Source organism: Pongo pygmaeus, chromosome 13 (assembly GCF_028885625.2).
Source record: "Pongo pygmaeus isolate AG05252 chromosome 13, NHGRI_mPonPyg2-v2.0_pri, whole genome shotgun sequence".
NCBI lineage: Eukaryota > Metazoa > Chordata > Mammalia > Primates > Hominidae > Pongo > Pongo pygmaeus.
Genome location: NC_072386.2, coordinates 105,176,266 through 105,202,985, shown reverse-complemented (window position 1 = coordinate 105,202,985; position 26,720 = coordinate 105,176,266). Strand labels below are relative to the sequence as shown.

Genomic DNA, 26,720 nt, shown 5'->3' with positions numbered 1-26,720 from the left:
CGAGACCAGCCTGGCCAACATGGTGAAACCCTGTCTCTACTAAAAATACAAAAATTAGCCAGACATGATGGTGCATCCTGTAGCCCCAGCTATTTGGGAGGCTGAGGCATGAGAATCGTGTGAACCTGGGAAGTGGAAGCTGCAGTGAGCCAAGATTGCACCACTGTGCTCCAGCCTGGGTGACAGAGTGAGATTCTGTCTCAAAAAAGAAAAAATATATATTATTATTCCTATATTGCAGAGGGAGAACTTGAGCGTGAAGTACCTTTGCCTAAGGTTACTACCCAGTGGGCGGACAGAGACGGAATGGCACCCACATCTACAGAGTCCAGTGTTGTACTGCCCCCTTCTGGTCATCCTCTAGGTGCTTCCCGAGGCCCCAGGACTTGTGCCCCAGTAAACAGTCTGGTGGACAGTATGGCATCGTGGTCAGCAGAACTTCTCCCTCCTCCTCGCTGTTATGGTCCAGTCCAAACCCCCCAGCCCCAACATTCCCTGGTTCCCCAGCTCTGTGACATCACAGACAGCCTTCTGTCCACTCTGCCAGCTGCAGGTGAGTGGGGCTCACAGTTTAAACCAAAGGGTGGGAGGTGATAGTTTTTCTGTACTAAAAGGCACAATGTCCCCACCACTCCTGGACCCCTATTCATTTTGCTCCAAGAAGCAATCCCCATCCTTCATTTGCTCTAACCTCTCTCTCTGGGTCCCAGTCTCCATCTGTGCTGAATGACCTCCCCCACCCCCGCCCGCAGCGCCAGAAGCCTTCCTGTTTGACCTCATTGATCTTTCTTCTGATCAAAGTGCAATGGGGTCACTAGAGACCTGAAGTTCATACCCACTGAGGACAACCCAAGGGCCCTCTTCTTTGGTTTCTGCTTCCCTCTAGAGGGGGTCACTGGTAGTGCAAGAAGTGCCACACATCCCCTAGGCATCTTCCCTACATATTCATCAGCATCAGAACCTTCATTTGTATTCATTAAGCCTTTATGACACACCAGAAAGCTGTGCTAAGCACTTTCCATCATTATTTAATCCTCAGAACTACCTTCTATTGTAGATACTATTATTCTCATCCCCATTTTACAGGTCAGAAAACAGAGATTCAAAGAGGTCATAAATACTTCTAAATTTCCTAGCTAACAGTAGATCTCCAAGAATTATACCCCCAGAGAATGTGCTTGTAACTGATACACCGCTCTCCCTAACAGCCTTTTCATTTCTGAAGAGGGTTCAAAAGCTCAAAGCTCTCTGCTGTCAACACTTAGAGGAGAAAGTGGTTCTACTACCCTCTTTCTTGCAAAATTGTCTGGTAAAGATGTGGAGAGAGCATCAGCATGGGGTGTCAACAAACCTACGCTTCAAATCCCTGCTGATAATATGGACGATCTCCACGGTTTATTTTTAATTGAAAAAAATCAAGGTGCAAAACATGGTGTATAGTAAGCTATCATTTGTGTTAAAAAGAGAGAAAGAGAGAATTTGAATAACTACATTTTCTTGTATATCCATAAGCTGCTTTGGTGGAAGATGCCTCCATTCACTACATGAAACAAAAACTGAATTTGTTTCTGGTTAAACAAGGGAGAACTGTGCTTGTATGGGAAAGTCTCTGAACAAAGCTCATCGCTGATGCATAAGGGGCTTTGGGAGGTGTTGAGTTCGTGGACTGGTGGTGTTTCAGAGGCAGCAGTGTTTAGGAATGGTAGACCTTTAGCTATGAAATGTACCTACTGGCATGTGTCTGTTAGAATGGTTACCAAGGGAGTTTCATTAATAGATTAAATGGGTGTCACACAGGTTCTGGGGATTCGTTGTTACCGTGGTTACAGGGCAATCCATCGTTACCTAGGAATGTGGGAGCTTCTCTTCTTATTCTCATTATCTGCCTTCTGGTCTCCCTCAACTAAAGCTGCAGGAAAGACCCTCCAAGATTGTCCAGATCTTCACCACTGTTGTTGGCTTTTCTTGAAAACACAGTTCCATTTTTCCATGTACAGAGATCTGGTTTTCATTTTGAGTATCAGTCTGCCTCATTTCTTCTCATTTTTGTCTTTGAATCATTTGTTTCACCATTTGTCAAACCAGAGGCTACATAAAAGCATTCAGCTCTCTGGACAAAAGAACCTGAATGATGCAAAACAATGATAATTAAGGCCAGGCACAGTGGCTCACGCCTGTAATCCCAGCACTTTGGGAGGCCAAGGCTGGCAGATCACCTGAGGTCAGGAGTTCGAGACCAGCCTGACCCAACATGGAGAAACCACGTCTCTACTAAAAACACAAAATTAGCCAGATGTGGTGGTGCATGCCTGTAATCCCAGCTACTCGGGAGGCTGAGGCAGGAGAATCGCTTGAACCCAGGAGGCAGAGGTTGCAGTGACCCGAGATCGCACCATTGCACTCCAACCCTGGCAACAAGAGCAAAACTCCATCTCAAAAAAAAAAAAAAAAAAAAAAAGGACATGATAATTAAAAGTATTTTCAAAAAGATCTGAAAGCCTCTCTGGAGTCATGCTCCATGATTTCCCTGGCATGACCATCTACCTTAGATAGCCAGGCTGCTTTTTCCTTGGGCTTAGCTATAGATTAACCTCACCTGTGATATTAATCCAGGCACAACAGGGAGTGTTAGCAATGGTGCAGACTACCCTAATTAGCTAAAATAAAACCTGAAGGTGTCTGTGATCCATAATTACTCAAGCTAAGGATTTTAAATAGGTCAGGTGTACCCTAGGATGTGGGCTATATGATTTGCTGTGTCAGTCAAGGTGAGGGGAAAAAAGGCTCTTTAAATTGTTCAACTCAGAATCCTCAGAAGTCTGTTTCATCTACTAGTAGTTAAACCCCCAAGAAGGGTTTCATCCCTTCAGACTCTGTGTAAGAAGACATAGTCCACCGTGGGTGCTGGAGAATCATGTACTGGAATGGTCTAAGTATTCATCATACAGAACAATTAGTCTTAATTATAGTTGGAATAGAAGAGTCTGATCTCCACGTAAGAAACAAACCATATCAACAAGCAAGCAGTATAGCTGTTCATTTATATTTATAGACAATGCCCTTTGGGAGTTTAGAGGCAAAATAGGAAAGTGTTAAGTGCAAAGGTCTCCTTAGAAAGACTCAGTAGACAGATATGGACAGCTGTCCTTCTGACATGGAACATTAGTTCTTCTAATGGCCTTTCTGCATACAGTAAGTGCAAGTGTTCTCCACAGACTCCAAATTCTTAAAGAATAGAGGAGATTTGGGTCCTGTCTTTATTTCAGGGGCCAGTTGTTTTACCTAGTAGGCCATAAGATTATCTTGATTTCTAGTTAATATTTTAGGACTCTTGGAAAATGATCAAGATATCTACACTAATGGAATTTCCCATTCCAATTGATTTTTTCTAAATCCTCTATTTTAGATATGAGCTTTTGCATAAAGAAAAGGCTCCTTTTACTTATACTCTTTGTTTGCCCCAGAATGTCCTTTGAAAGTGTCCTGAAGTCTATTAAGTCACCTACTGATTCATCATTTTGTTTGTTATTCTTGAATCTTTGCCCTATCTACCCTTAAGAGAAAATCTTTTGAAATAGTTTCATGTGGCATACTTCCTATTTTTCTTACCCTCTCAAGTCCATTTTTTAAAATATTATGCATAGATAGGTTATCTGAATCTTCTGACCTTTTTCATCCTGCTACTCTTAAACATTTTCCCCATTGTTGAAGGTCAACAATTTTTTTTTTTTTTTTTTTTTGAGTCAGGATCTCCTGTTGCCTGGGCTGGAGTGCAGTGGCATGATTATAGCTCACTGAAGCCTTGATTTCTCAGGTTCAAGCAATACTCTCTCCTCAGCCTCTGAATAACTGGAACTGCAGGTGCACACCGCCATGCCCAGCTAAATTTTAATTTTTAGTAGAGATGAGGTATGTTGCCCAGGCTGGTCTCTAACTCCAAAACTCAAGCTATCTTCCTGTCTCAGCCTCCCAAAGTGCTGGGATTACAAGTGTGAGCCACTGTGCCTGGCCTGAAGGTCAACAACGAAATGAACTAATTGGTATAAATAGGATAGTCCAAGACAATAAATAACGAACAGAATCCTGAATTACACAGGATATACAAAACAAACTTTCTTTTGTTCTGAAATTTGGGAAGATTCTATTTTTACCCAACTCAACTCCGAGTTTAAATTCAGCGTCTCTTGATCTGCCTTCAGTGCAGAAGTTTTAGGCGAGTATTGTGCAATGTGATTGTTCTCTTCTAGAAAAATGCTCCCTGAAAAAGTTTATTTGGGCAGCCAGGGGAAGGAATAAGAGGAGTATAGGTGGATAGTAAAGATCAAGTTGGGTGGAGAGAGAAAGAGGGAAGCAAAGAAAATCGGTGTCAGAAGGTTTGAGTAAGAGTAAGGTCTTTTTTATCTTTTTCTTCCTGAGGCCAGAGCATTCCAGACAAAGAAGCCTTCTATTTATGTTTGGCATTTTTATCTTCTCTCTTCTCTAGAGCTCCTCTTAAGTCTGATTTTTGACATCAAAACTTTGTCATCATGGCTACAGTAATCCTAAGTCATCTAGTGAACTTTTGCCATTTATTAAGACAAATACATGAGAGTACCTATAGTGAGAGTACATATACGGAGTTTTTCCAGGAAGAGGCAACAACCTTAATGCAGATGAGACCACGACAAGCAGGAAAGAGTACACTACAATTGATAAACAGTTTCTACTTGTGCAGTGTCTTGAATTTCTTGGCCAAGCAGAGCCTAAAAGAGGCCATATGATCAAAAACCTGAAAATTACTGACTCCCGAATATAAGCTAAAAAAAAAAGTGACCTTCTTTTATGATTTACCAAGACAGAACACATGCTGACAAAGGTTTAGAGGGACCCAAGTCCAAGTTTTAGCAATTTCTTCTAGACAAATCAATTACCACTCCAACAAAACTCCAACCACTCAGGGCTGACTCATGGTGGGGGCTTGTCAGAGCTATGCTTCCATTCCTTTCTTATGAAGTGCTTCCTTCTACATTCAACATACACAAGGCAATCTGGAACAAAGCCAAACCCTGTGAGGCAAGCATTTTTATAAGTGGATGAAGACAACTGAAACTAAAGCAAGTAGCAGAATACGAAGCAGATTAATGGCAAGGATATTTGCTAAATGGTGCAGCTCCAAAACAAAAGATCTAACTGCCTATATAAATTTCTATTTCTTTATAAATTATAGGAAAATGAAATAAATCCACTAAAGAGAGCTCAATGAAATATATCAGAGCTCAAATCATGTTTAAAAAAAATCCCATGACACTGACACTAGGTCTAGGGAAAAACAAAAAAACAAACAAACAAAAAAAACACCTCATCTGGCAGCAGATCCAAAACACTATTGGAGATTGGAGCTAAATGGACCTAGTGTGTGCCCCCACTTTGACCAAAAAATCCACACAATGGGGACATCTGTATGTGTCTAGCCTGCATCGTATCTAACCACGAGGAACAGCTTATGTGCAGAAAGTTAAAAACCAGTTAGTGGAAGGGAGAAAGGAGATCTGTTGGGCATAGTTTTTTTCCAACAGTCAGAGAAGGTTCATGTGTTTATTCAACAAATATATATAAAGTACCTATTCTGTGCCCATCCCTGGGCTGAGTGCTGAGGATACAAAAGTGAATAAAGGCCGGGCGCGGTGGCTCACGCCTGGAATCCCAGCACTTTGAGAGGCCGAGACGGGCAGATCACGAGGTCAGGAGATCAAGACCATCCTGGCTAACACAGTGAAACCCCGTCTCTACTAAAAATACAAAAAATTAGCCAGGCATGGTGGTGGGCGCCTGTAGTCCCAGCTACTTGGGAGGCTGAGGCAGGAGAATGGCGTGAACCCGGGAGGCGGAGCATGCAGTGAGCCAAGATTGCGCCACTGTACTCCAGCCTGGGCAACAGAGCGAGACTCCGTCTCAAAAAAAAAAAAGTGAATAAAATACTGTCCCTGCTTCCATGGACATTTGTCTATCTTGTGTCTTGTTCACTGCTATATCTCCAGCACCTAACAGTATCTGGCACATGGCAGGTTTTCAGTAAATACAGGTGAAATAAATGAAGAAAAAAAAAAGAAAAAAGCTTGGCTGGGCTCAGTAACTCAAGCCTATAACCCAGCACTTTTGGAGGCTGAGGCAGGAGATTTCTTGAGCTGAGGAATTCAAGACGAGCCTGGGCAATACGGCAAAATCCCATCTCTACCAAAACAAAAACAAAAACAAAAACAAGAAAACTATAACTGGGCATGGTAGTGCGAGCCTGTACTCCAAGCTACTCAGGAGGCAGAGGCAGGGAAATCGCTTGCACCTGGGAGGTTGAGGCTGGCGTGAGCCCTGATGGTGCCACTACAGTCCAGCACGGGTGTCAGAGTGAGACCCTGTCTCAAAAAATAAAAAAGAAAAGAAAAAGAAAAAGGAAAAAGCTCATGAACTAGTATCCAGACTGTCAAAAATAGGCAGTTACAAGACAATGTTTCAACAAGTATTTATTGAGCACTTACCATGAGTTAGGCAGTCACTGTACAATAACAGGCTGTGTACAGGAAAACATGGTGGGCCAGCAGGGGAGTGCTGTGGGAGCACAAGGGAGGAACTCCTAACTTATCCCATGCCTTCCTGTAGCCCCTGAGCTGAATCCTGGAGTTTGATGACTGAAGTATTGAGGTGAGAACATCCCAGGTAGAGGGAACAGGATGTGAACAGGATCCATTCAGTAAAAGGTGATTGGGGGAGCTGCCTATACAGCATCTCTTATGGCTCTAGGGCGGTGAGTGCAACCCAGAGAAGATGAGGCTGAAGAGAATAACAGTGGTGATCACAAAAGGAGTTGGATCTGCAGACTTGGGGACCCCCTTGGTGGGGCAGAGGGTTGTTGGGGCAGAAGAGAGATAGGATTTACATGTCTACCAGATAACTCTAGCTTTAGGTGGAGGCAAACAAACCAATGAGAAAATTTAAGCAGTGGTCCAGGTAAGAAGTGATGGTGGCTTACACTACGGTGAAGGAAATGGCAAAGGACTGACTGGGCAGACAGACTGAAGAGATATTTGGAAAGTAAAGTTCAAAGACTGATGAATGCAAGCAGATGGCAGGAGGCTGGCAGTCTTCTGACTCTAGAGACAGAGTGAATAATAGGATCATCCCACGAAATAGGGAACATGGGAAGAAGATAGATATGCTTTGCAGCGGAAGGGAAGAAAAATAGTCCCAACCAGTAAACAGAGAGCAGAACTAAAACTGACTCATGAAACCATCAGAGTAAGCTTAGCATGTGAATGAGGTAAGCTGGGTCCTACAGCTTGTGACGTTCCTGGCACAAAAACTACCACTCACCTCTCTACTGCCCCCAGGGCCTGCAAATGCTTTTACTCAAGATAGGAATAAATGCTAGTTTATTCTACAAACACCCTCAATTTTTATTCTACGAACAATTATTGACTTCCCACACTGCACTAGGTACTGCTCTAGTGACTGAGAATAGAGCAGTAAACCAAACAGCTAAAATCCATGACCTCATGTGACTTCTAATTTAGTAGGAAGAAGCAGACCTTCAACACAGTAATTTAGCAAATTATGTAGAGTGTTAGGAAAGGAAGCTGGGCACAGTGACTCACACCTGTAATCCCAGCACTTTGGGAGGCCAACATGGGAGGATCACTTGATTTCAAGACCAGCCTGAGCAATACAGTGAGACCCCTTCTCTTAAAAAAAAAAATTAAGAATTTGCTGGGCATGGTGGCACGCACCTGTAGTCCCAGCTACTCAGGAGGCTGAGGCAGGAGGAGCCCAGAAGTTCAAGGCTGCAGTGAACCACGATTGTGCCACTGCACTCCAGCCTGAGCATAGAGCTAGACCCTGTCAAGAAAGAGAGTGAGAGCAAGAGAGAAGGAAGGAAGGAAGGAAGGAAGGAAGGAAGGAAGGAAGGAAGGAAGGAAAGAAAGAAAGAAGGAAAGAAAGAAAGAGAAGAGAGAAAGAAAGAGAGAAGAAGGCAAGAAAGAAAGAAAAAAGAAGGAAGGAAGGAAAGAAAGAAAGAGAGAAGAAAGAAAGAAAAGAAAGAAAGAAAGAAAGAAAGAATGAAAGAAAGAAAGAAAGAAAGAAAGAAAGAAAGAAAGAAAGAAAGAAAGAAAGAAAGAAAGAAAGAAAGAAAGAAGGAAGGAAGGAAAGAAAGAGAGAAAGAAGGAAAGAAAGAAAATGTTTGAAAAGTAAGCAAGGAAGAGATTAGGAAGTGCTGGGGTGCTGGGCAAGGGGGTATAATGTTAAATACAACAGAGAAAGTCTCACTAGAAAAGGTGACATTCAAGCAAAGACTTGAAGGTAATGACAGAATGTTGTTATCTAAGAGAATTGAATTCCAGGCAGAGAGTAAAACAAGCACAAATTGTTGAGTTGAGAGCTTGCTGTGTTTTAAAACTCGGCAGCGGGGGGCAAATGGAATTGGGAAATTGAAGGAATTGAAGACAGAGTCGGTGATGAGGGTTGTGGGTGGCCAGGAGGGAAGAAGGATGATTAGATTACAGAATATCTTAAGACCCAGGTGAGAACTTTGGTTTTTCTTCTGAGGAATATGCAAAACCACTGAATTTTGGAGAAAAGAAAGACTAAGAGAAAAAATCTTTTTGGCCAGGTGCGGTGACTCACTCCTGTAATCCCAGCACATTTCGAGGCCAACATGGGAGGATCACTTGAGCCCAGGAGTTCAAGACCAGCCTGGGCTACATAGGGAGACCCCATCTCTACAAAAAATACAAAAGTTAGCCATGTGTGGTGGTGCACACCTGTAGTCCCAGCTACTGGGGAGGCTGAAGCAGGAGGATCACTTGAGCCCAGGAGTTTGAGGCTGCAGTGAGCTGTGATCATGCTGCTGTACTCCAGCCTGGGTGACAGAGTAAAACTCTGTCTCAAAAAAAAAGTTTGCATTTACCCCCACATGTTTGCTATTTCTTATCCTATTCATCCCTTTCTGTAAATGTGAATTTCTATCTGGTATCATTTTCCTTCGATCTTAGCATTTTTTTACAGCCTGGGTCTTCTAAAGACAAATTCTCTCTATTTTTTTGTTTATCTTATAATGTCTTCATTTTGCCTTAATTATTGAAGGATATTTTCATGGAATATGAAGTGAAAGGTTTACAGTTTCTTTTTTTCATGTTTATTTATTCCAGTTGTTTTAAGAGCCTGTTCTTTAGTTTACTTTTTAGCCATTTAACTAAAATGTGCCTAGGTGTAATTTTCTTTTTTTTGAGACAGAGTTTTACTCTTGTTGCCCAGGCTGGAGTGCAATGGCACGATCTCGGCTCACCGCAACCTCCTCCTCCAGGGTTCAAGCGATTCTCCTGCCTCAGCCTCCCGAGTAGCTGGGATTACAGGCATGTGCCACCACGCCCAGCTAGTTTTGTATTTTTAGTAGAGACGGGGTTTCTCCATGTTGGTCAGGCTGGTCTCGAACTCCCGACCTCAGGTGATCTGCCGGCCTTGGCCTCCCAAAGTGCTGGGATTACAGGCAGGAGCCACTGCGCCCGGTTGTTGTGATTTTCTTTTTGTTTTTCCTGTTTGGTGCTCACTGAGTACTTATGTTGATGCTTTCCATCAAATTTAGTAACTTTTCAGCCACTATTGCTTCAAATATTTTTTTCGTCTTTCTGAGAGTCCAGCAACGTGTGTATGTTACACAGCTTGGTAGCATCCCGCAAGGTCAGTGGGGTACTCTTCACCCTTTTAAAATCTTTTTTGCTTTCTCTGTTTCCATTTGGATAATTTCTATTGACCTGTTTGCAAGTTTACTGATCATGGCTTTTGCTTTGTCCAATCTGTTGTTAACCCTACCCAATACATATTTTCTTCAGACACTGGTTTTTATAGAACTAGAATTTCTATTTGATTCTATTTGAGTTTCCATTTCTTCCTTCCATATTATATCTCTCCATCTACTATACTAATTTTTTCCCATCCTTGGAAGCTTTGAGCTGAAGGGTGACATGATACATTTTAACAGAACTACCCCAATTTTCGTATTAATTATGGAGGAAGTCCAGGGTAAGAGAAATAAGGAAACCAGTTAGGAGGCTATTGCAGTAATTCAGGCAAGAGATGATGGTGGCTCAGGCCAGGGTATGGCAGTAGAGAAAATGGGACTCAAGTGCCTATAATGAAGGCAAAACTCACAAAGCGAAGTGAATTAGGTATTGTGAGGGACGCCTAACCAATACCATGATAAGAATTTCCTTTTAAAGGGGGGTTTTGCCACAAGAAGAGAAGTGAGAACAGAATGTATCCAGAGATCTGAAAAACTTGATACACAAATAAAGGAATCTGGGACTAAAGCAAGGCCTTATAATCCTGGACCTTCAAAACTAGAAAGATCCTTGAAGAGATCATCCAGCCTAACTTCTTACTACTGATGAGGAGCCTGAGACACAGAAAGAAGCATGGACCTACCCAAAGCCCTCCAGCAAAGTAGTGGCAAAACCAGAATTTAAACCTACAAGTCCATATGCTTCCTTTCCATAGGACCTGGACCAGCTGGGATCATTTGAAGCCAGTGAGCTACATGAAGAGAAGGGAGGAAAATGGAATGACCATTGATTGAGCATTTATCGTATACTTAGCATCGCAGGAGCTACTTTTCATATATATGATTCTTTACTCCTGCAAAGTAGGCACTGCTATTCTCATTTTTCATGTGATAAAAGTGAAGTTCAAAAAGGGTAAAGAATCCACCTAAGAACATGCACCTGTTAATGGGGTAGGACACAGAGCTATCTGAAACCTGAGCATGTTTACGTGCATGTCTGCATGAGGTGAGATTTTGCTGCCATCAGATCCTATCTGGAGTGTGAACACAGGTGAAGGACTAGCATTTTTCAGCCACAGTCTTATGTTTACTTAGGAAACAGCCCAGCCCAGTTAATTGGGCTCAGACTCAAGATTGGCTGATTCAACAAGGCACCCCTGCAGACAAAGCTGGCAGAGTAGAAGTTTCAACTCGTTTCCATGGGTAAGAAAACTTTGTACAGAATAGGAAAAAATGGCCTAGGCAGAAGGATCTGCTGGCCATGGGAAGTTACAGAAGATTTGGGAGTGGGGAGGAGTATTATATTAATACCTTGGGAGAGGCTGACCCAATGATACCCCCACCACAGTCAATTTCCAATAGGCATCTGGAATTCAGATTCCAGAACCCATGCCCCTTATTCCTTTGCCTCCAACAGCAGCCCACCAAAACCTGATCTCGAAGATCTTCTGTTTATGCTGCAGGGACTGTCAGGAGCCTTATGCCATCGATGACTCCAAGGTTCCCAGTCAAACCCAAGAGCACAAGCCATCAACCCAAAGTAGGTATCAGATAAGGACACTCTGCATGGCCTCTCTAAACCGCACTTTGCTCACTCTCTGCCTGCTGGGATACCCCCAAACTGCCTTCATCTTTTGAGTGATAATTCCAATTTAAAATGAGGTGGGTGTTGGATGGCTAAGTACTCAAACCAATAAACAAGAGAGCTTAAACTCTTGTACTTAAAGTGTAGTCTACAGACCAGCAATATTGGCATCACTTGGGAGCTTGTTAGAAATGCATTTTCAGATCCCGCTCCAGACCTACTGAATCAGAACTGGCACTTTAACAGGATCTCCAGGTAAATTTGAATGTACGTGATAGTTTGAGAAGCACTGGATTAAAGACTATAAAAATAGTGGTTAAGATCCCTGTTTTGGGGGCAATACATGCTAGTTCAAATCTCAGCTCTGCCACAGAAGTTGGGCAAGTCTCTTGACCTCCCTGAGTCTCACTGTCCTTGCCTGTAAAACAGGGATATTCACAATACATTATTATTTTTCAGGATCACTGGGAGAGTAAAATGAGGCAATATAAATAAGCATCTAGCAGGGTCTGGCACAGAGTAGGCACTCAACATACAGAAACAATATATAGGTATTGATGAGGATAGAGTATGTTCTGCTGCTAAAACAAATAAGCCTTGAAATCTCAATGGTTTACAGAATAAAAATGTATTTCTTGCTCGCACAAAGTCTAGTACAAACCAGCCACCCGCCTTTTAATCTTTAGCCAGGGCCTCTGGAATATGAGACTTCCTAGGCTACCATGTCAAGGGAAGAGAGAGAGACAGAGAAGTCACCCTGGCCTTCAGTTTATAATCAAAACCTTCTTGAAGATCCACGAAAAGAGATCAAGCAGAGAAGATCAGCGATCAAAATCAACAATTTCAGACAGAAAAAAAAAGAAGCATTATTGTCAAAATCAGCCAAAGTTAGGACTCACACAGGTGGGAGGGGGTGAGCACAGATGGCCAGGAACCTGGCAGAGTCCCACCGAGAGACAGGATAGTACAATGATGTATTTTGACAGAAATCCACATGTGAGGGTCTTTAAAATACTTTCCTGGAAGTAGAATCACAATAAAAATCAGGAACCTTAAAAATATCAATGCCTTTTCCCAAGGTAAGAATGATGATAATTACTGAAACCCTATAATATGCAAAGCACTGTCTAGGCACTGGGGACCCAGCTGTGATCAGATAAATCCCTTACTGTTTCAGAGTGTATATTTCATATTTTAACACTAAAATGATATTATTTAATCCCCACAATAACTCTAAGAAGCAGACATTAGTATTCAAATCGAGCATACCATTTTGCAGATATGAATGAAGAGGCAGGTGGGGGTTAAGCAATTAGTTAAGGCATGCAGCTAATAAATGACAGAGCTGCCTATCACAGAACACAGCTCAGACTATTGACAAAATTCTTTGTTGTTCTTCTAGAAACCTAAAAGTATATAAAGACAAAGTCTCATATACAACAATGTTCATCACAACAGTATTTATGGTAGCAAAATCTGGGCCGGGCACAGTGGCTCACACCTATAATCCCAGCACTTTGGGAGGCAGGAGGATAACTTGAGCCCAGGAGTTCAAGACCAGCCTGGGCAACATGGGAAGATCCCACCTCTACAAATAATAACAAATTAGCCGGACTGGGCATGGTGGTTCATGTCTGTAATCCCAGCACTTTGGGAGGCCAAGGCAGGTGGATCACCTGAGGTTGGGAGTTTGAGACCAGCCTGACCAACATGGAGAAACCCCATCTCTACTAAAAATACAAAACTAGCCAGGCATGGTGGCACATGTCTGTAATCCCAGCTATTCCGGAGGCTGAGGCAGGAGAATTGCTTGAACCTGGGAGGTAGAGGTTGCGGTTAGCCGAGATCATGCCATCGCACTCTAGCCTGGGCAACAAGAGCGAAACTCCATCTCAAAAAAAAAAAAAAAAATTAGCCAGGCATGGTGGCGCACACCTGTAATTTCAGCTACTCAGGAGGCTGAGGTGGGAGGATCACTTGAGCCCAGGAGGTCGAGGCTGCAGTAAGTCATGATTGCACCACTGCACTCCAGCCTAGGTACCAGAGTGAGACTCTCTCAAAAAAATAAATAATAAAAAATCCAACATTAGAACTTTGGTTAAATAAATCTTACATTATTCAAAAACTAGAATATTGTACAACCATTTTTTAAATTTAGTGACATGAGAAAAATATTTATGCCATAATGTATATGAATAAAGTCAAATGCAGGGCTGGGTGAGATGGCTCACAACTGTGATCCTAGCACTTTGGGAGGCTGAGGCTAAAGGATTACTTGAGGCCAGGAGTTCAAGACCAGCCTGGCAACATAGTGAGACTCCCGCTCTCTCCAAAAAAAATTTAAAAATTAGCTGGGTGCAGTGACACATGCCTGTAGTCTTAGCTACTCGGGTGGCTGAGGCAGGAGGATTGCTTGAGCCTAGGAGTTTGAGGTTACAGTGAGCTATGATCACACCACTGCACTCCAGCCTGGGCAACAGAGCAGATCCCTGTCTCAAAAAATAAATAAATAAATAAAATTCATCCATAATACACAGGATATGATGGGCTATGTAAAATATGCATAGGAAAAGACCGGAACTGTGATAATAACTTGGGGAAGAGGTGTTTGGGGGCACTTTTTCCTCCCTTATACTATTCAATATTTCCTAACTTTTCTATAAAGCGTATGCATTACATTTTTAAGTGGAAAAAGGTTAATGTTTTAAAAAGAAGACATACTTTGCCCTGAACTGATCATTACACATTCTACGCATGTAACAAAATTTCATACGTAGTGCATAAATACGTACAAATACAATGTATTATTTTAAAATACACACTTTGAATCCAGCACCTACTTGTGAGGGGAAGCCCTCAGAGGACAGGAGGTGGTGGTTTCAGGTACACCCCCACCCCATAATAACCCCCACTTGCCTGTGTGCGCTGCTTCAGAGCTTGCAAAACACCTTCACTTCCGTGATCTCACCTAAGCCTGCCTCACGTGACCCTGTGGAATTCTCATTGCCAGATTTGCAGCTTCAGAAGGATGAGCTTGACAGACAAAATCCCAAGCGCATTAACGCAGTCTCCCATTTGCCTTCGAGAACACCCCTGATCCAGACAAAAAAGAGCACTTCCTCCAGCAGCAGTGAGTTTAAGGGTGAGTCCCATATTGGGGTCCTAACACTGACCAGAAACTCCCAGACAGGGAGCCTGGTCCTGATAACCAGACCCCATTGATACTTCAGCTAAGTGAGATGGGGAGATGGAATTGCTCCCATCAAGCAGCCCCAGTCATATTCCAGAGCACACTGGGGAGACCCTAGAGTCTAAGACCAGACTCCACTATCTTCCAAGCTAGGAAGTGCATGAGGAGGAGCAGGTCTGGGGGGAAAGGGCAGACATCCATACTTTCCTTTCAAGGCTTTGTGGCATCATCTTTTTTTTTTTTTTTTTTTTTTTTTTTGAGATGGATTCTCCCTCTGTTGTCCAGGCTTGAGTGCAGTGGTGCAATCTCCAATCTCAGCTCACTGCAACTTCCACTTCCCAGGTTCAAGTGATTCTCCTGTCTCAGCTTCCTGAGTAGCTGAGATTACAGGTGCCCACCAACATGCCTGGCTAATTTTTGTATTTTTAGTAGAGAAAAGGTTTCACCATGTTGGCCAGGCTGGTCTCGAACTCCTGACCTCAAGTGATCCACCTACCTTGGCCTCCCAAAGTGCTGGGATTACAGGTGTAACCACCGCACCTGGCGGCATCATCTTACACGTGTATTTTTCATATGCTTACTTGATGTCTACTTTGGCCACTAGACAGTAAGTGCCAGGAGGGCAGGGGCCCACATCAGTTTTGTTCCCTGTTATGCCCCCAGATCCAGCCAGATGCATGGCAAGTAAACAATGCCAGAAAACACTTGTGGACTGAGTGTAGTTCAACTGGGGGTGAAATGCCTCTGGGTCACAGAAGAACAGATGCCCAATCCTGGGACAGCGGCACAGCCCAGGAAGAAGAAACGCAGCCACATTGCTGGGCACCAGTTCTATGCCCAGGTGGTCTCACATAACTCACAACCACCCCAGCAGTCCTGTAGAGAACTAAGGATTATCCAACCCAGTCATTTTGAATTCTCCTAACAACTAAACCTCCTTGAAAACAACATTTCACAGAGTCCAATTTCTATAAAAGATCAAAGAGGAACAGTTCTGCTTGAATCAAGCTTGAGAAGGTAGGAACCCCACTAGCTCGCCCACTCCTTCCTTCTGCCCTTCCCACCCCCCATAGGGGTGAGGCTCACAGAGGGAAAGGGACTTCCCACGAGTGCGCTAGGGAATGACGTAAGTGTCAGAGCCAGGATGGGCCCAAGTCTCCTACCTTCCATGTCACTGTGCGTTGCAAGACAGCCTACTGTCACTGAAGCCACCCATGTAGCACAACGCAAAACACACTGCAAGAAACTCCTCCTATCACAAAAGACTTCCAAGTCCTAGGCTAGGGTCTGCCTTGGGTCCCTTGGAATTCAAGAATCTGAGGAGGCCGGGAGCGGTGGCTCACGCCTGGAATCCCAGCACTTTGGGAGGCCAAGGCGGGCGGATCACTAGGTCAGAAGATCGAGACCATCCTGGCTAACACGGTGAAACCCCGTCTCTACTAAAAATACAAAAAATTAGCCGGGCGAGGTGGCGGGCGCCTGTAGTCCCAGCTACGCGGGAGGCTGAGGCAGGAGAATGGCGTGAACCCCGGGGGGCGGAGCCTGCAGTGAGCCGAGATGGCGCCACTGCACTCCAGCCTGGGGGACAGAGCGAAACTCCGCCTCAAAAAAAAAAAAAAAACAAAAAAACAACTAAGAATCTGAGGAATGATCAGCAATGGATACAAACAACCAGAACAGTTCATCCAAGCCCAATTCAAAGGCCTTCACCCAGCATAATTTTTTCCTTTCTTCTTTCAGATCTGAATGCATATGCTTCCCAAAGAAATTTTTACAAGAGAAACTTAAACCGCTACTGCCAGGAGCGCTGGCCATTCCAGCCATGCCTCGTTGGGAGGCCCTGAGCATTCTAGCCGGCAGCTGCACAGCTGCTGGGGCGTCTCCATGAGGAAGAGGGCGGTGGACACGAGTCATGAAGACTAATTCGGAAACTCCCCTGAAGGAGGAGAAAACGTCTGAGCCATCCTTGTGCCACCAAGCAAGAGTCACTCCAGCTCCTAAAAAAGCCACCATGGGAAGAGCTGCCTCCAATTAAAGTTCTTGATTGCACCAGAGGATGTGTCCTTCTCTTTTCCTTTCCCCCTTACCAAATAATGTCTTATTATTTTTAAATATATTGTCACCTCTAACTAAGCTTAAAAAATTTAGCCTATTGGCCAGGCACAGTGGCTCACGCCTGTAATCCCAACACTTTGGGAGACCGAGGCAGGTGGATCACATGAGGTCAGAAGTTCAAGGCCAGCCTGGCCAACACGGTGAAACCCCACCTCTACTAAAAATAAAAAAAATCAGCCAGGTGTGGTGGCGTGCTCCTGTAATCTCAGCTACTAGGGAGGCTGAGGCAGAAGAATCACTTGAACCCAGGAGGCAGAGGTTGCAATGAGCTGAGATCTCGCCACTGCACTCCAGCCTGGGTAACAGAGCGAGACTCCGTGAAAGAAAGAAAGGAAGGGAAGGGGGAAGGGGGAAGGGAGAAAGGGGAAGAGAAGAAAGAACAAAGAGAGAGAGAGAGGAAGGAGAAAACAAATTAGCTTTTTGGATACCTTCTGAAATAATTCCAAATTTACAGAAATATCACAAGAATAATACAGAGAACTCCCATTTACCTTTTACCCAGAGTCGCCAGTTGTTTAATTTACATTTTCCCCATTTGCACCATTTCAGCTCACTGCAACCTCCGCCTCCTGAGTTCAAGTGATTGAACTCAGGAGTTCAATCCTGCCTCAGCCTCCCAAGTAGCTGGGATTACAAGTGCCTGCCACCACGCCTGGCTAACTTTTGTATTTTTAGTAGAGATGGGGTTTCACCATGTTGGCCAGGCTGGTCTCGAACTCCTGACCTCAGGTGATCTGCCCTCCTCGACCTCCCAAAGTGAGGGATTACAGGCGTGAGCCACTGTGCCAGGCCAAGGTATATCTTTATTAACAGCATGAGAACAGATTAATATGGTGTACCTTTAGGGTTAATTTTTCAGCATGGACTTTTCAGCCAAATGGAAAAGATATATACAGTTTTGTTAGATGCTGCCAAGTTCTCTTCTGTAAGAGTATATAATATCTGAGATACCCGTTTCCTCATGCCCTCAGCAACTGTTCAGGCTCTCCCAAACCTACAGGTGAGAAATGGTATCTCATTTTGGTTTTAACTTGCATTTCCCTTACCATGAGTGAAGACTAACATCTATTCATATGTTTAAGGGTCATTTTTATATGTTTTTATTATCTGTTTATGTCTTCCACTCTTTTTTCTTTTTCCCATTAATTTTTGAGTGCTCTTTATATACCAGAAATACTAGCTCCTCAAAGTCAAGTTTATTAATGTTTCATTGAATCTGGACTTTGGGTTGTCGTTAGAAAGCCTTTCCCTACATCCAGTTTATAGAGGAATTCACCCACACTTTTTCGTTTGCTTGTATAGCATTATACGTTAGAAGTATAACCTGTTCCATTTGGCACTTATTATTATGTATTTAGGAAGTATGGATCTAACTGTACACTTTCTCCAAATGATTATATAGTCATTTCAGCATATTTATTAAGGAGAATATCTTTGGTCCAATCATCCGTCTGAGATGACACCTTTATTATCATATACTAAATTTTCATATATATTTGTGTCTCTTTCTGAACTTTCTATTCTACTCCACTGGGGAGTCTGCCGGTTTTACTCTTTTTACTCTTGCTTGTTTTTTCATGTAAATGTTAGGATCAATTTGTCTAGCTTCAGAAAAAATCTTGATGTTATTTTCATCATGATTGTGCTAAATTTACAAATTAGGGAAAATTATAAATCAGGAAGAACTGACACATCTATAACATTGATTCTTCCTAACCACCAACCAATGGCTTTTCATTTGTTCAAACCTACTTTGTTGGCTTTCAGGACTATTTTTAAGTGTTCTTTATATTAATTTTGCAAATTTCTTAATAACTTTACTCCTAAGTATTTTATCTTTTGTTGCTATTGTAAATGAAGTTTTCTCTCTCACTATTGTTGTAGTCATTGCTTGCGTATAATAACACTATTGAGTTCAGTATGCTAATTGTATGCCTTGCTTCCCTTCTGAATTCTTTCATTGTTTGAGTAGTTTTGTTTTTTGCTTTCCTATGGTTTACCCGTAATACTATTATGTAATCTGCAAGTAGAAATACTTTAACTTCTTCTTCTTCTAATTTTTATGTCTCTGATTTACCTTTTCTGATTGCGATGGTTAATGCCACCGCTACAATGTTAAAGTTAGTAGATATCTGTGCTTCGTTCCTCATTTTAAATAGCTCTAGTATTCGCAAATTAAGGAAGAAGCTGGGTTTAGGACAAAGGCATAGAGGTAGAGATAAAGAGAGAGAGAGAGAGTGCCATTTTATCATAGTAATATAATATCCATCAATTCCCTCTTTTTTCTTTTTTCAGCATCTACAAGAAAAAAATCACAATTTCTTTACTCATGTCGAATCAAACTTCCATTCCACAGATAAATTTCACCTGACCATGATTTATTATTTTCATACTATGAGGTTGGATTCTGTTCACTAATATTTTATTAAGAATTTTTGTATCAGTATTGGTAGGTGACATTGCCTTGTAATTTTCTTTTTGTATTACCCCTATCACATGTGGTTATCAATATACACTTGCTTCACAAAAAGAATGTGGAAGTTTTATTTTATATGCTCTAGAACAATTTATGTAACACTGTAACTGGTCTTTAAAAGCTTGGTGAAACTCTCCTTGTGAAACCGTCTGGACCTGTTGCCTATTTGGGGGAGGGTAGTTGCTTAATAAATTTCTTCTACAGAAATTGATAGTTTCTATCTTTAATGCAGTCAATTTAATAAACTGTATTTTCCCAGAAAACTATCTACTTCATAGTTTTTCAAAATTTTTTACATAAAAGTATATTATGGACTCTCAAGATTTTTAAAATTTCTTTTGTTTCAACACTTATTTCCCCCTTATTCTTTCTAATTTTATATATTTGTGCTTTCTCCTTTTTTTCCTTATTAAGCTACATAGTATTTCTATTTTGTTAATTTTTTTCAAAAAAAGATTTTGATTAATTACATCTGCTTTTTCATACTCTAGTAAATTCTGCTTTTAATCTTATACATTCTTTTCGTTACTTTGTTGTTCTTTTTCCAGCTTTTAGAATTGGGAAATTATTTCATTCTTTTATTTTCTTGATACAAGTGTTTAAACACGGTGGTAGACAGAATAATGACCCCACTGCAAAAGATTAAAGTTGAAGATACAATTAAGGTTGCTAATCAGTGACCTTGAGACAATTCACGATTACCTGGGTGGGCCCCACCTAATCACATTGGGAGAATCTGCAGCCCACTCTGGGGCAGGTTTCTGCCACAATAGCACAGAGGCCAGGACAGGAGAGGAGGTGGCAGCAGTCGGGAATTCACCAACATCCCCTTCCTGGGGAGAAGGAACTAAATTGTCATGTGACTTGCTTGGCCAATGAAAACATAACAGATAGGACACCCACAGGGGCTTAGAAATGTGTTTTCACAGTGGGGCTTGCTGTGTCTTCCTCTAGCAGCCCCAGAAGAAGAACACACCTGGCTAGCCTACTAATCCAAAAGGGGTAAGAGACACGTGAGGCAGAACCACTCCAGCTGACCTGATAGGCACAGTGGACATTACAGCATGGTGGACAAAGGAATGGACTGCTGGAGAGGGGCTCAGCATATGTCCTCCCTCCTCCCTGCCTTTGTGGTTCAGTCCAAACCCCACTGTCCCCAATATTCCCCAGTTCCCCCACTCTGTGACATCGCAGACAGCCTCCTGTCCACTCCGCCAGCTGCAGGTGAATGAGGCTCATAGGTTAGACCTAAGGGTAGGAGGGGGTAATTTTTCTGTACTAAAACAGAAAATGTCCCCGCCAGTCCTGGACACCTATTCACTTTGCTACAAGAAGCACCCCTTATTTGCCTTGACCCCACTGTTTCTCTGTCTCTGGGTCCCAGTCTCCCCCGCCGTGCTGAAAGACTCCTAAGGGTTCCCCTAGCTCCAGACGACTTCCTGTTTGACCTCATTGATCTTTCTTATTCTGATCAAAGTGCTGTGGGGTCCCTAGAGACCTGAAACTCACAGCCCACTGGGGACAGCCCAAGGGCCCTTTTCTTTGGCTCCTGCTTCCCTCTAGAGGCGGGCACTGGTAATGCAAGAAACACCACACACCCCGCCACCCCACCCCACCCTGTCCCAGCCAGCATCTCAGTGATATTAAACGCCTACTGTGTACCATATACCCTGCAAAGCACTTGACATCTCTATGTCACCAAATCCTTACAACGGCATTCTGCGGGTAGGTTTCACCATACCGTTGTACAGACTGGAAAACTGAGGTTCAAGGAGGCTAAATGGCCCAAAATTACACAGCAAGGTGCAACAGGAATTAGGAACTGAAGTCCATCTAAGTAAAAAAAGAGTGTGCTCTTAACTGTTATGCTGTTCTGCCAGGCTTCAGATGGAGCCTTTCCATTTAAAAACCACTTATCATCAACTCTTGGAGGTCAAGGTGGTTCTGAACATCTCATTCTGGAACTGTACAGACAGAATAAAATCTGGCTTCAGATAAAACTACATTAAAATACCAGCTGTTTCTCTTGGGTGCCACACCTGAGCAAGTCACCTTTCTTAGGCTCAATTCCCTCCATCTGGAAAATCAGACAAAGTCCTGCCTTGCAAGGTGGAGAGGAAAATGAAATGAGCTCAGCAATGTCAAAGGACCTGCCCAAATGCTCAATGAACGTCAGTATTCTTGACACCATGGCTGTTTCCATTCCCGTGACTTTCTGAGATTAAAGAAAAAAAGAAAAAGCCTGTTCATGGAAGGGAGAATGGGGTGAAGGATTGAGCGTACCATTGTCCAACAGTCAGACAATGTTCCTGTATTTATTCAATCAGTATTGAGAGCATATGCACTCTGCACACAGCCCCGTGCTGCATCCTGGGACCCGAAGGTGGGCTGGACCCACCCCTGCCTCCTCGAGAGTGAGGCTCTGTTGCTCTTGTCCACAGCAGTATCCCCAGCACTGCAGTCAGTGCTTGGCACCACTAGGTCCTCAAAAAGTATATGCTGGACAAATTTTTTTAATCACTGATTTTTTGTAGGCAAATAAACAGGCAGTGAAAATACAGTCCATTCAACAAATATTACTGAGCATCCACTGCGGTTTAGGCAGACACTGGAATGACAATCAGGTCCAGGACACAGGGAAGCCCAGGGGACAAGGGAACCATAAAGAAAATGCCCCAATTCGTCCCAGGTTTAAGAAATGGCTTCCTGGCTGGGCATGGTGGCTCACACAGGTAATCCCAGCAACTTGGGAGACAGAGGCAGGCAGATCACTTGAGATCGGGAATTCAAGACCAGCCTGATCAACATGGCGCAACTCTGTCTCTACTAAAAATACAAAAATTAGCCAGGTGTGATGGTGTGCACCTATAATCCCAGCTACTCAGGAGGCTGAGGCAAAATAATCGCTTAAGCCCAAAGGGTGGAGGATGGTTGCAGTGAGCCAAGATCGCACCACTGCACTCCAGCCTGGGTGACACAGTGAGACTCTGTCTCAAAAAAAAAAAAATAAAATAAAAAAGTGATGGCTTCTTGAAGGAAGTGACACCTGAGCTGTCTTCAAGTGTAATGAGGAGAGGACATGGAGGTGCAGGTTTCAGCTTGTGCAGAGGCACAGGGATGGAACAGTAAGAAAAAGTCTGGAGCACAGACAGCAGCTCCTATGGCCGAAGAGTAGTGACTGAGTTGGAATGAACTGAGCTGGCAAAGTCGACAGGGGCAGATCCTCAGACAAGTTCGAGCAGCAGAACAGGGGAGCCACTGAGGGGTTAAGGCAGAGGAGGAGTGACCTAACAGGATTTTCACCAGGGGCAGATCTGGTTGCAGATGAGCCACCAGACAGGCTAGTGGGAAAGCAGTGGTCAGGATCCAAAGGCAGGAGGCGCTAGTGGTGAGGGCAATGGGAATGGAGGGTGGCCGACAATGGAGATATTTATGGGATAGATTCAAAAGGCCTTGATGAATGTGAGCAGAGGGGAGGTAAGGGGTGCCCCATTTCTAGCTGCAGACACAAAATGAATAGTGGTACCTGTCCCCAAAATAGGAAACATAAGAGGAGGAAAAGCAAGTTCGGGATGGAGAGGGTGGAGAAGAGAGGTGGTCCCATCAGAAGGCAGCCAAAAGCAACCCTATAAGTCATCCATAAAGCCATCCATCAGCTTGGCAGGTGGGTGAGGCAGGTGATGTCCTACTGGTTGTGACATTCCTTGCTGCTCCCTGGTGACAGCACCTGCTTGGACCCTGGACCAAAGTGAGATACATACAGGTTCATCCAACCATGCCACAAATGCTGTTAACCACCTGTCCTGCACCCTGCACTGGGGACCCAGCAGTGAACACAGGAGACTTCCTGCCTTCCTGGGTTTACTAATGGGAAAGTGAGTACGTGCACATAAATAAATTCTAGGCTACTTCTGAACATGACAAGGGCTGCAGAGAAGCATGAGGTGGGGAAGGGAAGTAGAGAGTGCTGGGAGCAGGGAGGAGGCTTAAACAGAGCAAATAAACGGAGAGAATTAAACAGAGTAAATAGGCCAGAGAAGGCCTCACTAGAAAAAGTGTTCATGGCCGGGCATGGTGGCTCACGTCTGTAATCCTTGAAACTTGGGAGGCCGAGGCGGGCAGATTTCCTGAGGTCAGGAGTTTGAGACCAGCCTGGCCAACATGGTGAAACCCCGTCTCTACTAAAAACACAAAAATTAGCCGGGCATGGTGGTGTGCACCTGTAATCCCAGCTACTCAGGAGGCTAAGGAATGAGAATCGCCTGAACCCCGAAGGCAGAGGTTAGTGAGCTGAGATCGCCCTACTGCCCTCCAGCCTGGGCAATAGAGTGATACTCCATTTCAAAAAAAAAAAAAGATTAAGTGTTCTTTAAGCAAAGGCTTGAAACAAGTGAGAGCATGAGTCTTGTGGATCTCTAGGGGAAGAGCATTCCAGCAGAAATGCAAACAGTGGTGTGTTTGGTGCGGCGGGAATGAGGTGAAGGGTAAAAGTAGCAGGAGACAGTGAGGGACAAGTGGATAAATGGTTAGATTATGAATTTTTTCAAGAGAGGCCCAGGGAAAGACTTTTCTTTTATTCTACATGATACAGGAAGCCACTGGAAGGTTCTGGGCAGAGGTGTGACATGATCTAATGTCTGTAGGAGGAGGATTCATCTGCGTTGATGCTTAATGCTGATGCTTAGGAGCCGTTGCAATAATCCAAGTAGGAGATGCTGGTGACTGAGGCTGGAGAGGAGCACTAGACGGGTGGGAAGTCACTACCCAAGGATGAGGCCATGGAGTGAACCCAGTGTGCTGTGATCGACACATGACCACCGATGATGGAAATTTCCAGAGTGGGGCTTTGGCCACAGACAAAGGGGAGCAAGTGCAGATGGCCAGAGCCTGGAAAAGAGAAAGGAGGTTGGGAATAAGATAGACTTACAACCTTCGGTCATCAGAGCTGGGAGAATCCTTGGAAAGATAGATGATGCAGCCCACTGACTTCCTGTTGCAGATGCAGGGGGCCTCAGGATGGGCTAGCCCAAAGCCACACAGCAAGTTAGCGGCAGTGCCAGGACTGGGACCAGCAAAGCTGGGCTTCATCATCACGCTCCCGTGAGACCTGGGCCCAGCTGGAATAATGGAGCCAACAAATCATATGGGAAGACAATGAGCACAGAAAGCACTTTGGGGCACCTCCCAGTAGAGTGGCCAGTTTACAGACAATTAAACACTCATTACTCCAAGGTGGCATTACTGTTCCCATTTTCCAGATAAGAAAGGGAGGCCAGTGACTGGGCAAAGTGACTTATGCCTGTAATTCCAGCACTTTGGGAGGCCGAGGCAGGAGGATCTCTTGAGGCCAAGAGTTTAAGACCAGCCTGGGCAGAATAGCGAGATCCCATCTCTACAAAAAGTTAAAAAAAAAAATTAGCCAGATATGGTGTCACACACCTGTAGTCCCAGCTACTCAGGAAGCTGAGGCAGGAGGATCACTTGAGCCTAGGAGTTCGAGGCTGCAGCGAGCTATGATTAAGCCACTTCACTCCTGCCTGGGCTACAAAGCAAGATGCTGTCTCAAAAAATAAATAAATAAAATAAAACAAAGTGAGGCACAAAGAGATTACAGAACCAACCCAAGAGCACACATACACCTAGAGAGAAAGCAAATCTGACTCTTAAACACAAGCTTGTCTGTGTGGGCTGCCGCATCTCCTGGGGTTCTGCTGCCACAGGACCTGGCAAAGAAGAGATTCACGTTTTTCAGCTACAGTCTTAAGTTCATCTAGAAAACAATGCTGCCTAGAGAACTGTGCTGGACCTCCAACATCTTTGGTTCAAGAAGGCAACGCTACAGGTAAAGACTGGCAGAGTGGAGGCTCCACGTCCTTTCCACAGGTAGGAGAAATGTGCACAGTTGAGGAAAGACTGGCCCTCAGAGTGGTGGGCCCAGGCAGGTGGGCCTGGAACTGCTGGCCACAGGGAGCTACAGCAGGTCAGAGAGACGGGAAGGGCCCACTATGACCCAGTGCTTAAATAACAATGGGTTTCTGGGATTGGAGCTGCAGAGCCAGGAGCCCCAGTGCCCTTTCCTCCTCCCACTGCCCACCAAAACATGGGGTCCAAGATCTTCTGTTGTTGCCACAAGGCCAGCGAGGGGTCTTCCACCACTGTTGGCTTCCACAATCCAAGAATGTTCCAACAGCATCATCCACGGTCCTTCAGTAGGTTCCAGACGTGGGTGTGTGATAGTGTCAGGAACACCTGAATGATTCTCTGCGCCTCGGCCTCCCCGGCCCCCTCCTGCTGGGACATGGTCAGACTTCTTTCAGCCTTCTGGGAGTGTGGAAAGGGTGTAGTTACTCAAGCCTGGAACAACACAGCCTAAAGACTCTATCAGTTATTAGAGATTAGTTATTAGGTAGTAGATATTCGTTGAAATCACTGGCTTTAGTCCTCCATGGCAGTTTGTTGATTTATTTAATTTCTCACTGAGTTTGTGGTACTTTATTAGATGGTAGTTTAAACTCTGCCTCGGCTGCTTACTGAGTGTGGGCATGTCGCCGACCCTCCCTCTCTAAGCCTCAGTATCCTTCTCTCCAAAATGAGGATAACGATAATATATTGCCCACTGTGCAGGCTGTTGGAAGGATGAAGGGAGGCACCGCGTGTAAGTGAATGCATATGGCCCCACACAAAGAAGACATTCAACAAGGCCGGACGCGGTGGCTCACGCCTGTAATCCCAGCACTTTGGGAGACTGAGGCGGGACCATCCTGGCTAACACGGTGAAACCCCGTCTCCACTAAAAATACAAAAAATTAGCCGGGCATGGTGGTGGGCGCCTGTAGTCCCAGCTACTCGGGAGGCTGAGGCAGGAGAACGGCGTGAACCCAGGAGGCAAAGCTTGCAGTGAGCCGAGATCGCGCCACTGCGCTCCAACCTGAGCGACACAGCGAGACTCCGTCTCAAAAAAAAAAAAAAAAAAAAAGACATTCAACAAATGATATCTGTGGATGTGTATTAGGATCAGCTGGGCCACGCTGAGGTAATGAGTAAACTCTAAAATCTCCATTGCTTCACCCAGCTTGAGATCATTCCTAGCTCATACAAGCAAACTTTTATTTTTAAAGCCATGAATGATTTGAGGAGTCTCCGAGTGGAGTATGGCCAAGATAGGTTATTCGCACATCACTCAAAGCCTTTACCCAGAATAAGTTTATTCCTCTGTTCTTTCAGATCTGAACACAAATTCTCTCCACAGTGCTGTACCAAACAGACATCCACACCTCCCCTATGACAACCGCATGATGCTCAAGGTGTGCACCCTTAGGAGGCCATGAGCATTCTAGCCGGCGGCACCCACGTGGTCCCTGAGGCTGCACAGCTGCTGGGCTTCCATGAGGAAGAGGGCAGTGGACAGGAGTCATGAAGACTGATTCAGAAACTCCCCTGCAGGAGGAGAAGACGTCTGAGCCATCCCTGTGCCACCACCAAGAGTCACTCCAGCTTCTGAAAAAGCCACCGTGGGGAGAGCTGCCTCCAATTAAAGTTCTTGGTCACATCA

General features: G+C 44.2%; 2 protein-coding genes and 1 long non-coding RNA gene across 6 annotated transcripts; 2 read left to right on the top strand and 1 right to left on the bottom strand.

Moving 5' to 3' along the window:
- Positions 1–395: 395 nt before the first annotated feature.
- Positions 396–16,631, top strand: TEX48 (testis expressed 48). 3 transcript variants are annotated; one of them, XM_054501821.1, is made up of 6 exons: positions 534–553; positions 10,519–10,808; positions 10,898–11,005; positions 11,220–11,342; positions 14,398–14,529; positions 16,318–16,631. In XM_054501821.1, the coding sequence occupies exons 3-6, from the start codon at positions 11,002–11,004 to the stop codon at positions 16,419–16,421; spliced, it is 363 nt and encodes a 120-aa protein (XP_054357796.1). In that variant the 5' UTR covers positions 534–553; positions 10,519–10,808; positions 10,898–11,001; the 3' UTR covers positions 16,422–16,631. The 3 variants fall into 3 exon arrangements, with proteins under 3 accessions (XP_054357798.1, XP_054357797.1, XP_054357796.1); XM_054501823.1 differs by lacking the exon at positions 10,519–10,808 and having other exon boundaries at positions 396–553; XM_054501822.1 differs by lacking the exon at positions 10,519–10,808 and having other exon boundaries at positions 517–553; positions 10,882–11,005.
- A 7,090-nt stretch (positions 16,632–23,721) lies between these two features.
- On the bottom strand, positions 23,722–25,131 carry LOC129044149 (uncharacterized). Of its 2 annotated transcripts, XR_008504620.1 has the most exons (4): positions 24,975–25,124; positions 24,608–24,891; positions 24,156–24,285; positions 23,722–24,055 (listed from the first exon to the last, which is right to left on the bottom strand). It is a non-coding gene; the product is annotated as an uncharacterized LOC129044149 (long non-coding RNA). The 2 variants fall into 2 exon arrangements; XR_010123362.1 differs by having other exon boundaries at positions 24,608–25,131.
- A 106-nt stretch (positions 25,132–25,237) lies between these two features.
- On the top strand, positions 25,238–26,720 carry TEX53 (testis expressed 53). The gene is made up of 2 exons (XM_054501824.1): positions 25,238–25,377; positions 26,393–26,720. The coding sequence occupies exons 1-2, from the start codon at positions 25,269–25,271 to the stop codon at positions 26,494–26,496; spliced, it is 213 nt and encodes a 70-aa protein (XP_054357799.1). The 5' UTR covers positions 25,238–25,268; the 3' UTR covers positions 26,497–26,720.